Below are 14037 nucleotides of genomic sequence, written 5' to 3'. Positions count from 1 at the left end.
AGTGAATTGAAAAGAACAATTTTAAAAGATACTTCTTACTCTTACTCATTTTTCAGACCTCTTTCTGAAGTAAAGGGTCAAATCTGTAAAAACATTTGGAGCAGCCACATTAAAAGATAAGGGCAGGGTATTCCAGGCAGGGGGTTGCCAACCCTGCTTGGATATGGATGTCTTTGCAGAAGAACCCTAGTCAAGGTTTACCAACAGCACAGTCCAAACTATATCTACTTAGAAGTCAGTCCTGTTGAGTTCTATGGGGCTTAATCCCTTAGTAAGTGTGTTTAGAATTGCAGCCTTCAGGAGCCTCCATCTTTACTCCCCAAAGCTCCCATCTAACATCTCCACAACACTAGGCTCCTTTGTCTCTGCTGTGGCCTTCTGGTGACTGCCCTAGCCTGAAGGCACTTAACCCTTCTTGCTGAAAGCAAGTAGGCTAGATTAAATGTTCCCTACCCAGGCTCATATATATAAAATATAAACGGCATTTTGTCAAAAGTATTTTTGTCTACATTTTATACCTCATCCTTGGTTTTCCAAGCTTGGCATGGAATGCTTCTCATACAGAATTAATTTGAAATGCTGCATATTTATTATCATAATCATCATATTCAAAATAAAAAATATATGTACCGCCTTCAAGTTGATTCCAACTTATGGTGACCCTATGAATAGGGTTTTCATGAGGCTGAGAGGCAGTGACTGGCCCAAGGTCACCCAGTGAGCTTCATGGCTATGTGGGGATTTGAACCCTAGTCTCATTTTGTTCTCACAACAACCCTGTGAGATAGTAGGTTAGACTGGCCCAGGCAGGGTTATTTAGTGAGCAAAAATGATGCAAATAGGATCTCTTTTAATTGTGCTATTGACCTGCTTACTTCCACTCTGACTGGGGGATCTTGCAGCATGGGGAAGAGATGGGGGCACATCACAGCTGAAGTTCACCCATATAGGAGCATTATCTCTTGTTTATTACAGAGATGCCTGTTGCAGGTTTTGCTGCTGACAGCAGCAGTCAGTTAGTGCGGCCACTTGAGTCACAGCTTGTTGATCCTGAGGAGGCAAAACTAGAAAGTGAGGTTCAGAAAGGAGGCCCTGTGCACGAGGAGGAGGAGGGCATGAAGCAGTGCCAGTTGCCCACAGCCACATCTGCAGAACAGCAAGTACCATGGTTTGGCTTTGAGAAAGCTTGTACATTTGTGAGCCAGAGTGGGAAAAATGTTGTTGTACGATGCAATTACTGCCTTCCAAGGATCAAAAATCTGAGATCAGCTGTTTCCTCCTCATCCAATGTGAAGAAACATTTTGAGGTAAGCCTTTGTCATGCTGGTCCTCAAAGAGTGTCCATTGTCTATTTATGTTTAAATTGTGAAGTTCCTCTTCCATTTTTTCTTGGATTCATGCTTTGTTCTTCTTCCTCAGAGGGCACACCTTGAGAAGCTGAGAGCAATTGAAGAAGCAATAAAGGCAAGGAGACGTGGCCTTCCTGAACCAATGCATGACACCCCTCCTCCCAAAATGCTGAAGGAGCAGCAGACAACCCTTGAGAGGTGGGGATCTGGCAGGGAGCCTGTCACCCAGAGCAATCTCGACAGGAGAATCATTGATTTCATTGTAGAGGAGACATTACCACTTCAGACTGTGGACAAACCATCATTCATTAATCTGGTTCGCATTGGACTCCCCAAAGATCTCACCATCATATGTGCCAAGACTCTGAGAGACAGAATTGAGAAGAGAGCATGCCACATGAGAGAAACTCTTGCAAACCAAATGGGTGCTGTGGCATATATAGCAACCACTGCAGATTGTCGGACCAATGGCAAGAAGAGTTACTTTGGGGTAACAGCCCACTGGATCAACCCAACTACCCTGAAACATGAGGTCAGGGCCTTGGCTTGTAAGCGTCTGAAGGGGCGCCATACATACGATGTCCTTTCAAAAGCACTGCATGATGTACATGTGCAGTACAGGATCCACAATAAAGTTATGTGCACTACTACAGACAGTGGCTCCAACTTTGTGAAAGCGTTCAGTGTTTTCATGGCCAAAGAACCAGTGGAAGCTGCAGGCACCAGTGACGATGATGGTGATAACCAGGAGGAGGAGGAGGCTGAGGTGGAGTTTGTGCCTATCTGTGAGATCCTGGACACAGGACCTGAGGCAGAGGAAGAAGCTGCAGACTCAGGAGAGGATTTTGTTTTACCACCACACCAGAGATGTGCTAGCCACACCCTCAACCTTGTGGCAACACAAGACATAGAGGCCATGCTTTCTGACTCCTCCAAAAGTAGTCTTCTTGGTCCTTTCAAGAAACAGTTTTGTTCCTTGATGGGAAAGTGCAGCAAGTTGTGGTCCAAGCAGAACCAGTCAGCCCAGATTGCTGAGTATATCCATGCGCAATGTGGTGTGTATCTGAAGGTACCGAATAAGACCAGGTGGAATCCCACCTTTGATGCGTTGAAGCAACTACATGAGCTCCTGTCAACTGTGCCACTAAAAATGCATGCCATAATGGACCGCTGCTCCTTGTCCAGGATCACAGGTGCTGAGATTGAAGTGGTACAGGAATACACAGAGATTATGGAGCCACTAGCCCAGTCCCTAGATATCCTGCAACGGGAGAATGGCATGTTCATGGGGTATTTGCTACCAACGCTCTGCAATCTGGACCGCAAGTTAGAAGGACTGGAAAACAAACCTGAGAGGTACACATACTGTTTTCAGCTGCTGAGAGGTGTGCGCGAAGCCCTAAGAAAGCGGTTTGCAGCTATCTGGGAGGACAAGAGGCTTCTTCTGGCAGCCTGCCTACACCCTCGCTTCAAACTCGATTGGCTGGAATCGTGTCAGGCCACCACCCATACCAACAAGTAAGAACATTAGGGAAGCCCTTTGGGTGGATTACTCCAAGGGAAATGTTGTCTCAAGGGTGGCATCAGAGGGCTTAAGGTGGTAGGCAGGGGCTGGGCCTTTTCTTCCTGGGGCTCCTCATCACAACCTTGGGTTGCTGCAGGTAATCCTTAAGGGTCTGCTGTGCTGCCCCATGAGTGTGGTGACTTGGTCACCTTCCTACCTTCTATGTCATCATCCACAGGCTCAGGCTGGACCCTGAACCAGGGGACATGACAAGCATCAGGAAATGAAGAGCAGATGATGGTTTCCTAACATATATGTGTTAACATATCCTCTCTCTTTCTTAGATACACAATGGAAGCCTTGCTGAAAGCTGAAATAAAGATGGGTGTACTTAATGAGGACAGTGATCAGTCTTCAGATAAAGACCAGTAAGGAGATGACTTAGATGACTTCTTTAACTTTCTGCCCCAGGGCAAGAAGTCAGCAGTGGACACTGCTGAGGAGGAACTGGTGAGGTACCTGAGGTCTCCCAGCAGGGAAGTGTCATCACTCCATGGCTTTCCACGTGTGCTGCGGTGTTTTTTGCAGCACAACACAGGCATGCCTTCAAGCGCCGCAGTAGATCGCCTGTTCAGTACTGGTGGCAACGTAATGACTATAAAAAGACATTCCTTGTCTGACATGCTCTTGGAGCATCTTGTTCTTTTGAGACATAACAGAAACATATTATAAAAGCATTTCAAGTGTAGAATTTGATTTCAAGAGTTGGGGTATCTTCATTGCTTGGGGGGATGTGAGATTCTGTATGCCATTATGTTAATTTTATGGATATTTTTTTTTATTCTACTACCCCCTGTGTGTGTGTTTGTTTTTAATATTGTTTTAGGCTTCTTAGATGTGCAGCAGCCAAGGCCAGCACCTTGTAGGAGTTTTTTTAAAAAAAGTAACTGAAATGTAATTGTAGTGATTACTTTTGAGAAAAAGTAAAGTAATCAGTTACTCTCAGAGCAATTGTAATTGTAACGGTAATTACTACTTTTTTGGGCCAAGTAATTGTAACTGTAATTTATTACTTTTTAAAAGTAATCTTCCAAGGTCTGAATGATTCTATGATTCTATGATCTTTATTGCCTGAATTACTCCCCTCAAAATTGCTTGCAACTTATGCCCCAGGTCTTCCTCATTTCATTGAGGATGACATTGTGTTGATGCTACACAGAACCTGCATGCACATGCAGCATCAAGTCATATAGGACCTTGAAGGTCAGCATCAGCAACTTGAATTGGTCTCAGAAACCAGCTAGTCACAAGCAGTGAAATTATTTCAATTTTGGCCTTGCACATAGTCACAGGAAGGTGAAGAAACTTTTTAAATAAACAAATTAATAATAAATTGGGAAGAGGGTGAATGAGAGGAGAAAAAGCCAATCCAGAAGCAGAGCCTCTTAGGCCCACCCTCCATGACCTGAGAAGTTTTGAAGGGAAGATCCTGAGGGAAAGGGGAGGTGGCTTTAACCCATGACAGACTAAACTGGACCGATTTGTCAAAGCATCCAGCAGATGATATTTTGCATTTTGGGGGGTGGGTGGGAAATACCAGAATGAGATTTTGTTAAAATTCATGAGAAATTATCTGCATCCAGTGTCAAAGGCTGGATCTTCCCACCCCCACCTGTGATCCCATCACAGCTATAGATTAGCCTTAAAATAACCTCCCTTTTGGGTGACCACTGGGGTTGAAAAGTCTGAGAAAGCTGGTCTCAGGCAGACACAGGAGAGAGCCAATGGGATGGAACACTGGGAGGAGAAAGAACCAATCATGAAGCATGACCCTCAAGGCCTGTCCTTCATGCTCTGAGGTGCATGTTTGCTTTTTAATATCTTGCATTTATCCAAGCATGAGCACATGAACAGAACTAGTGTAAAACTTAAATCACATTTGACCTTCTCCATCTGAAATACCATGTCTGGTCTCATAATGAATGTACCATTGAAAGCCTACGTTCAGTAGGTAAAAGAAGTACATTAACATCTCCTACAACTCATGAAAATTGAGTTGTTTGCATGGTTTAGGGATGTTGTTGGAGAACTGCAGGACTCTTGGGCCTTTTACAGCTATGTGGTAGGCTGTAAAACAGTGTAAAGCCTTTTGTAATATGGAAGTACAATTAAAGGGAAAGCACCCGTTGCTATTTTGTCTGTGGGACATCACATTACTTGTATATGACCCCCAAATTATTTCTGGGCCCTCCAACCCCATTTACAAAAAAGGTAAATGTGTCCCCACACTTGTAGTGCGAGTTGTTTCTGACTCTTAGGGTGACGTCTTGCGATGTTTACTAGGCAGACCGTATATATGGGGTGGGACTGCCAGTTCCGTCCCTGGCCTTTCTTTACCCCCCAGCATATGCCGGGCACTCATTTTACCAACAACGGATGGATGGAAGGCTGAGTGGAGCTCGACCCCTTTTACCGGAGATTCGACTTCCTCCTTCCGTTGGAATAGCACTCCGGCCGTGAGCAGAGCTTCGGCTGCATTACTGCCACTTACCACTCTGCACCACGGAGGATCTTACCATTTACAAAAGAGGACACAAATTTACATGTAAAGTATATGCAAATGTTATGCAAATTCCTTTGCCAGCACAGCAGAGGGCCCAATCCACACACTCAGGCCAGAAACTCCTGGTCTGGTAGTGCCCTTAGTCTATATTATTAATCAGTTATTTTTAAAAAGATAATGTTGTTATTGGCTTGGGGTAGAACAGAGTACAAAACAAGAATAGCTTATACAACATTGAGAGAAAATAGTGCAGTTGACAGTAGGAGTTATTGTACCTATAATGCTCTAGGGAGATAAGTATATATTAAATGGTTATTGTCCTGTATTGTTTTCCAGATAATTATCCCAATGGGGACCGCCAAATCTGACCATGCGAGGTTGGAGTCTTGCAAGTCCCATCACTTGGACTGACAAAAACAATAAAGCTATACCATTGTTCATAGAATTTGTCTGCATCTGTTCCTTGTCTCATTGCTATGTATTAGTTTTTCCATAAGCGCTAATTTCCATATTTTCTGACACCATGTATGAATCATATGTGGGTCAAGTGTTTTCCAGGAAATTATTTGATCGGTGGTGCAGTATTTTGCTAAAGAGTGATTGCTGAATTTCTGTCATTATTTTAGAAAAACTTTTAAAAAAATTGGTCTGGTCACATTTTTAGGTTGGAAGTGTCTGACACTTACTGCCAGGAGCCAGGAAATAAATAGTTTCTCCTGTGGAAACCACCTCATATACAGGCAGGAGTTTTCCTTTCTGCAAAAAGGAGTTTCAGATGAATCAGATTTCTACTTTTGTTTTAGTTGTTAGATGCTCCTTTGTGTTCAGGTCAGGCCGCAGGACAATAATGTAGCACTTGGGAATAAAGATGCAGCCCAGAAGCCCAGCACTGGAGGCCAAAATGGAGAAGACCTGCACGGCTACCATGTATTTCCCCTTCGTGCTCAGGTAGGTGGGCACAAAGGAGACCCAAACACTGCAGAAGACCAGCATGCTGAAGGTGATCAGCTTGGCTTCATTGAAGGCCCCAGGCAGCTTCCTGGCTAGGAAAGCCACCATGAAGCAGATGGCAGCAAGGAAGCCCATGTATCCAAGGGCCACATAAAACATGGTAACAGACCCTTCATTGCATTTCAGAATGATCTCTCCAGGCTGAGAATGCATGTCAGATTCTGGGAATGGGGGAGACATCCCTAGCCAGATAGTGCAGATGATGACTTGGACACTGGAGCAAGAAATGACAATGGAGTTGGCCAGACTCTTCCCCAGCCATCTTCTCACCTTGTTTCCTGGCTTTGTGGCCAGGAAGGCCAGCACCACAGTGATGGTCTTTGCCAACACAGAAGAGACAGCAACTGAGAAGATGATGATGAAGGCGTTTTGTTGGAGAAGACAAGTCACTTTGTTTGGCTGGCCAATGAAGAGGAAGGAGGATAAAAAGGAAAGCAGGAGGGAGATGAGGAGGATATAGGAGAGATCCCGGTTATTGGCTTTGACTATTGGAGTTTCTAGGAATTTAATGAAAATTCCTAACACAAAATATGTTGTTACAGACAAAAATAGGGCCAAGGAAGCTAGGAGGATCCCCAAATGTTCTTCGTAGGCCAAGAAGGTTATAATCTTGAGGACACATTGTTCTTGGGCCTTGTTTGGATGCTGATCATCTGGACACCTTGTACAATGCTCTGCATCTGCAAATAATAAGAGTAAAGTCAATTTATCCACATGAATCACTTTTCATTTACAGAAAGGAATGCCAAATCAGTTCCCAGTAGAAGAAAACATAACTATATCCAATAAAAGTCAATAAAAATGGTAATACCATTGCACAAGACCAAGGAGATCAGAAATTGTAATTCATAATATTACAGGTCAGGTAAAACCTGGGGGAACAGATATGCAGTGGATGGTGGAAACAATGGGGAGGAGAGAGCATTCCACATGGCAGGGGCCACACCAGAGAAGACCGTCCTTCACATGTCACAACAACCATATAAGGTAGTTTAGGTTTCAACCTTTCAGTGATTTAAGTATTTCTATTCTGTTGTTCCAAGCAGCTTTTAAAACAATATCAGGATCATCATCACAGTTACAGTTTAAAATATTGGAGAGCTATAAAATGCTTGAGACATAGAACAGAATTCATGCCTCCCGAATCAAAGGTCAACACAAAAGATACCTCATGGGGCACTCAGTGACTATTTCCTGCTCCAAACCAGGACTTCTACATGAATTGTATGAAAGTTTCTAATATGCAGGAAATAATTTGAGAATATTGAGACCCCTTTTCTGAGAAATCATGCAAAGTTGTCAGTGTTATGTTAAGGGCAGTAATACCAGAAATATCCAATATGACACTCTTAATAGGGATATTATTGGAACAAACTATGTGAAGCATCTGTGCCTGAAGTTATCATCAAATGTCCAAATTTGTGATGCCTCTTGTATGAAGCCTGACCAACACTTTTCTGCATTAGTGCTCTTAAATTCCCTGTTCTGAGGATTTTCTCCCACTCTATGTAGGCGCCTAAATGCCATGAATTGTGACTCTAAGCAAGAAGGCATGTACGTACACATGAGGAAAATGTGCAGTTGAGTTGAAACAGTGTGCACTTTAGATGTGAATTAAAGAGTTATGTTTGTTTAACTTTTATTCAGGTAGACCCACTGAAATTAATGAACCATAGTTAGTCATAGTCATTAATTTCAGTGGATTTTACTCTAAGTTAGTTCACTACAACTGATACTCACATACCACTGAGCAGTTCTACATTTCTCTTTTTAGAAGCCCATGATATTGATGTGAATCTTTGCCCTGTACCCTAAGGATGCCCCTTTCCATTGGAGTCACCCACCTTCCTGAGTGGAGATGGTCCCTTCCGCACAGGGAACACAGTCATAGCAGCAAAGTGGATTTCCTTCTTGAACCACCTTGACAAATCCAGGCTGGCAACTTTCCACACACCTGGAAGGAGGCAGGGTCTAAGCATAAAGACAAGGAGGGTCAAGGAAAATCTGCGAGTGGTAAATTATCTACAGTAATGAGACAAAGGATCGGAAAGGACCCAACAGAAGTTCTAGAGCCATGGTTTAGTCTGAGGCTCAGGCAACCTCAGCAGAATGGAGTGCTGATTTCTAGCTCTGGCAGGTTCACCAGCTACAGTCATTCCTAGGCAGGAATATCCTGACCTCAGTTAACTATGGTCTGATAACTGATCGGTTGTATTATTGCAATACCCTGTAGGTAGGGCTACCTTTGAAGATGGTCTGGAAACTGCTGATGGTGCAAATTGTGGTTGACAGGCTGCTCACTGTGTGACTGTCAAATGGGATCATCTCCAAGAGCGTCAATGGTTTCCTTTTTGCCTCCCTACCCAATTCACAATGTTGTTACTTGTGTATAACACCATAAATAGCTCAGAAGGACACAAGTTCTTAAAGGGGGAGGGGGCTCATCAATACTTGCCAGCCTGAACTTTGAGATCTACAGTGAGGCTCTGCCTGTAGCCCTGTTGGCTAGCGCAGCATGTTGCATAGTAAACCAGGAAATAACCTTCCCTGTTGCAGCACCACCATTATAGGAATTCATTTGCCTACATTTCTTGTAATGTACCCTGGGATTCTAATGAATGAAGGACACAATAAAAATATAATGAATAATAATACTGTTTCCTTCTTTGCTCCTGTGTCCTCTTCCCTTCCCTTTCTCTGTTATTCAGCTGTGTCTAATTTTAAATTGTAAGCTCCTGAAGGCAGAGACGTTTCCTCTTGCACCCTATCAAGGGTTGTGTAAACTGAGAGCACTGTATAAATCAGAGGTGGCTAACCCTTTTTAGCCTGAAGGCCACATTGACCAAAGTAAACCTTCTAGGGGCCACCATGTCAAAATGGTTGTGGTCCAATATAGCATTGGGTTAAAGTCACTTAGCAGGATACTTGCTGTGCTGGTGAAACATTGTTGTGCAAGGGAAAGCACAAGCACATTACCAAAGACTGTTGCTCAACAGGTTCCACAACAAGAATCAGCTTATTGAACAAGCTTCCAGAAGTTCAACTATTGAATTGGATTCCTTTGTTGCACAGTCTTCAAATTCTGTCATCCACTTGTGCAAGGAACAGAGAGTGTCAAAGAGATGAGAATTATAATTCTCAAAGTTGCCTTTCAATAGAGTTTTCCATCAGCTATTTCACACTAGTTTAAATCTTACTAATAATTATACAGCCACAAGAGTGGCTGTATAATCTAGCCATCATGGAGTTTTCACATTCAGCCATATTTCATTGGAAATACTCCCCCATGCCATTCTGCTGCTTCCCATAAACTCATTTTTTTTAAAAAAAGAACTTACAAAACTTATAGTCCTGAACTCAGAAACACTTGCTTAACAACCCTCTAAGTTTTCATGGTGATATAAAAAAACACTCAAAGAAAATCTAGAGTTCAAAGTATAAAACAAGAGGAAAAAATCCAGATCTCTGTTGGACTTTTTTTCTGTCAGTGGTCTCATAATCTGTTGAAATTAATTAAAAATTAGCCATGTTCATAGAGTACTTGTAATCCTATTTCCAACCTTGCCCCATACTCTAATCTTCATCTTCTGCTGTTTAAAAGTTTAAAAAATGAATGGCTAATTTTAGTTAAATTAAGAAATTTAACATTAGAGTCTATGATAGCACAACAATGCTCATTAAGAACCAATTGTCAGTGTTCTAAACCTAACCACGGTTTGGAAGCATAGTTTGTGAAGGGTGCTCAGAGTTATTAGGAGACTCCAATTCCCCTGAGAGAGTCCCAGTGGCCAGAGGGGTTAAACAGTCTTCTGGTGATTGTAGCTCTGTGAGGGGAATAGAGTGTCTCCTAGCAACTCTCAGCACCATGCACAAACTACACTTCCCAGGATTCTTGGGTGGATGCCAGGACTGTTTAAAGTGGAATAAATGTCTGGTGTGGATGTTGTTAGCGTGTATTTATGAGGTCTATAGCCAAGTACCAGTAATGTAGAGTAAATGCCAGTCACACACAGAAGCACTTCAAGTAAGAAGGACTTTTATTGGCAAGTAGCACCAACAGGTCCTATTAGTAGAGTTCAAACACTCACTAGCACAAGTCACCAACAAAGTTTCCAGCATACCGCTCCGCATCAACACCTTTGTCTCCTTTTACACCCCCACACAGGCTGCTCTCTGGCTCTCGGCTTTATGGGCTAAAGTGTGAAGAGCTAATCTCCCGCAGCTGTGTCCGTAACGTTTGCCAAGGTTAATCACTCAGCCTTCCCGTTAACTCATTCCTCTCCTGTTTTCCTGGAGGATCTAAAACATTTACTCACTGGTAACAGATGTAGCCAGGGACAGCTTTGGTTTAAATTTGGGTGGGAGACTATGTGGCTATTGAAGAATAAAAAGGTGGGGAAAACTCCAAAAAATAATGATACTGTAAACAATTTTGTTTTGGAAAGGAAAGGGGATTTCCCTCTGCCCAGTGCCCACCCAACCTATCTTCATCCCTCCCCTCAACCTCTCCCCTCCACCTTCATCCCTCCCCCTCCCCCAGTCAGTTTCACCTTTTGCCTCCTTTTCCTCTTCCCCTCCCTTCTCCCTTCTCTCATTATTCGTCCTAGAAATCTGTGTCAAATTTATTTTTATTAATTACAAAGTCTTTTTATTGGTCAGTGTCCTATGATGAAGACATAGATCACACCTAGAAATTTGCTAGAATATACAGTATTTCACCTTCCACTTTTTTCATCTTTTCTAAACTGAGACACTCCTCATGTCCACTGGAGACTATTTTGCAGAACACTCAGTGCTTGTTTTTGGAGGTTTTTCAGTGTAAATTATGCAAAGGCTGTACTTCACATGTTCACAGAAAGAGAAGAAAATAATTTACTATAAGAAACTTCATTAAAATTGCAAAGAAAATCCAACATATTTAAAGTGACTATCTGAACTATATCAACTTTCTTAATATTGTTACTTCCTCCTCACTAAAACAAAATCAGCACAGCACATATCTTATTTCTTTCATTTTGGCTGATAAGTGTTGCCACCACTCACCGTATGCTTAGAGGCACATTTTACCAATTCTTCCAAGCTACACAAGAAGTGGATTGGACTGTGAAAGACCAACCCAAATTGTGTTTGCTTTTTGACAAATTTGTAGGGCAGTCCAATATCTCCGAGAGGCAGTCAAGTCTCCTGCTCCCCTGGTGCATTCACTAGAGCTGCCGAATATCCCTGCTTTTGAAAGTTTAATAGAAATATCTGTGGGCTATAGGTACATTTGTAAACCACAAGGTTTTTTGTTGCCTATTAGTAACTTAATTATTAAATTAAGTTTCAAAAATTACAATTTGGTGTGTGTGTGTGTTCATAGTTAGTAAGGATGCTGTTGGGAGCCTTACACTGCTGCACATATTATATGAGGTGTTGTGGGGTTTTTTTACAGTTTAGATATGGCAGAAGGTGGGGAAAACCTCATCTGGATACTAAAATAAGTAACCACCTTCACAAGTGACTGCAAAAAAAACAGGTGACCCCCCCCATAAAGTTCTTATGATAGCTCAAGGGATGAGAAATACAGTGAAATGAGAAACATGATTTCTCCCACCTGGTTGAGCCATTTGGGCCACACAATGGCCTCCTGGTTGATGGTGAGCTGTAGGCCTCGGGATCCTTGTCTGTTGATACTTCCAAACTTCACCCTGAGGACAGAATTATTGGGAAACACCACCCAGTTCACAAGGTCCAAGTTGGCTGCCAGTTCCCCATTCTCATCCATATACACTCCATGCATGGAAGAATTGTAAAACTGGGAGTTTCCCAGGAAATGGTGGAGCTAGAATGGGAGAGAAAAGAACAGCATTTACAATACAGGAAACCACACTGGCTATCCAGTTGTGCCCACTTAATGCTTGGATCTCCTCTGACCTAGGGCTAGAAGCAGATTGAAGTAATTGTGGGTCTTTTAAAATGTTTGCTGCATTGAGATTTGCTCCCAGTGGGGCTTATTTGCATGTATGTAAGCCTAAGGCTGGTGTCCTGTACACACTTACTTGGGTATATGTTCCATTGAACTTAATGGGGCTTCTGGCTACCAACAACTACAACAGCAACAACAACAGCAGCAGCAACAACAACAGTAGCAGCAACAACGACAACAATAAATTTATTTTTGTTATCCGCCTCTCACCTGGAATGCAGATTACAAAGATTTAAAAATACAAAGACACAAAAAACATACATAAACAAATCCACAAAACCCTTAAAATCCTTAAAAACACCCTTATAAGGGCATAAAGGAGAGATATTTAACCAAATGCTTGAGTAAAAAGATGAGTCTTCAGCAGCCATCTAAAAAAAAGAGAGGGCAGTTGATGTTTCTAAGTTGTAAAGTGCATTGCAATTTATTATTATATTATTATTGTTTTGTTATCATCATCATCATCTGCCTCTCACCTGGAATGCTGATTACATAGATTTAAAAATACAAAGCATACAGAAAATCATACAGAGATTTAACAATTCAAATACACACAAAAACCATACATAAACAAATCCATAAAAACCTTAAAAACCTTTAAAACATCCTTATAAGGGCATAACAGACAGAAATGTATCCAAATGCTTACATAAAAGGGTGGATCATCGAAAAACAGAAAGAGAGGGGACTGATCTTGCCTCACATTCCATAGTCTAGAAGCCATGACAGAAAAGGCTCTGTTGCAAATATTTGCCAGTCAGGCTTCTCTGGCTCTCATGCAATGGGAATAGGGTTGTCAGGTTCAGGGCCCAAGATTGATCCTGTATCTTTAGGAGAAGAGAATGTCAGCCAAGTGCAGGTGTTCTTGCAACCCTGTAATGGGAAGAACCACAAGGTGGAATTCTCCCTTCCCCCTGCACAATTTTTAAAGATGCAGAAGTCCTCTTGGAGGCTGGGCCTGTCAACCAAGAGGTCTTCTGTATCTTTAAAAGTTGTGCAAGGGGAAGGGAGAATTCCACCTTGTGGTTCTTCCCATTACAGGGTTGCAAGAATACCTGCACTTGGCTGACTTTCTCTTCTCCTAAAGATACAGGATCAGTCTTGGGCCCTGAACCTGACAACCCTAAATGGGAATGACCAGTGAAGGGAAGGCTGGCAAACAGATACCTAGCTCCCAAACCATTTAGGGCTTTAAATGTCAAAACCAGCACCTTGAATTGTACTTCGAAGCAAACTTGGAGTCAATGTATCTCTTTTATGACAGAGGGTAGAGAGTAGTGTTGTAAAATATTGTGTTTTTGTTATGTTGTTGAAAAAGCCATCTGACTTTCTTCCCTCAGCATCAAATTGTGAAGGTTAATTAAAAATGTTTCTGGCACACAGCTATTATCTGCTCACTATAAAAACAAATGCTAGAAACTTTGCTGTACATAAAGTGAAAAGGCTTGTGTGTGCTTTTTTCAAAAAAGTTCCTAAGTACATACCATTGAATTCATTAATTTAACAAGATTTATAAACAAAAAGATTTATAAACTGCTTGATCAACAAAAACCTTAAGCAGTTCACATAAATCTAGAATTTATTGTTGTTGTCATTAACATTTATTACATGACCTTCACCCAGAGGTCCCAGGGCGGGTTGC

General features: G+C 42.1%; 1 protein-coding gene across 1 annotated transcript; it reads right to left on the bottom strand.

The window, feature by feature from the left end:
• Positions 1 to 6196: 6196 nt before the first annotated feature.
• On the bottom strand, positions 6197 to 13056 carry LOC133379033 (vomeronasal type-2 receptor 26-like). Its single transcript, XM_061613641.1, has 4 exons — positions 13045 to 13056; positions 12024 to 12251; positions 8272 to 8398; positions 6197 to 7107 (listed from the first exon to the last, which is right to left on the bottom strand). The coding sequence occupies exons 2-4, from the start codon at positions 12207 to 12209 to the stop codon at positions 6197 to 6199; spliced, it is 1224 nt and encodes a 407-aa protein (XP_061469625.1). The 5' UTR covers positions 12210 to 12251; positions 13045 to 13056.
• Between the last annotated feature and the right edge of the window lie 981 nt (positions 13057 to 14037).

This window comes from Rhineura floridana, chromosome 3 (genome assembly GCF_030035675.1).
Source record: "Rhineura floridana isolate rRhiFlo1 chromosome 3, rRhiFlo1.hap2, whole genome shotgun sequence".
NCBI lineage: Eukaryota > Metazoa > Chordata > Lepidosauria > Squamata > Rhineuridae > Rhineura > Rhineura floridana.
The sequence above is the reverse complement of the archived record's forward strand: the minus strand, read 5'-3'. Positions and strand labels throughout refer to the sequence as shown.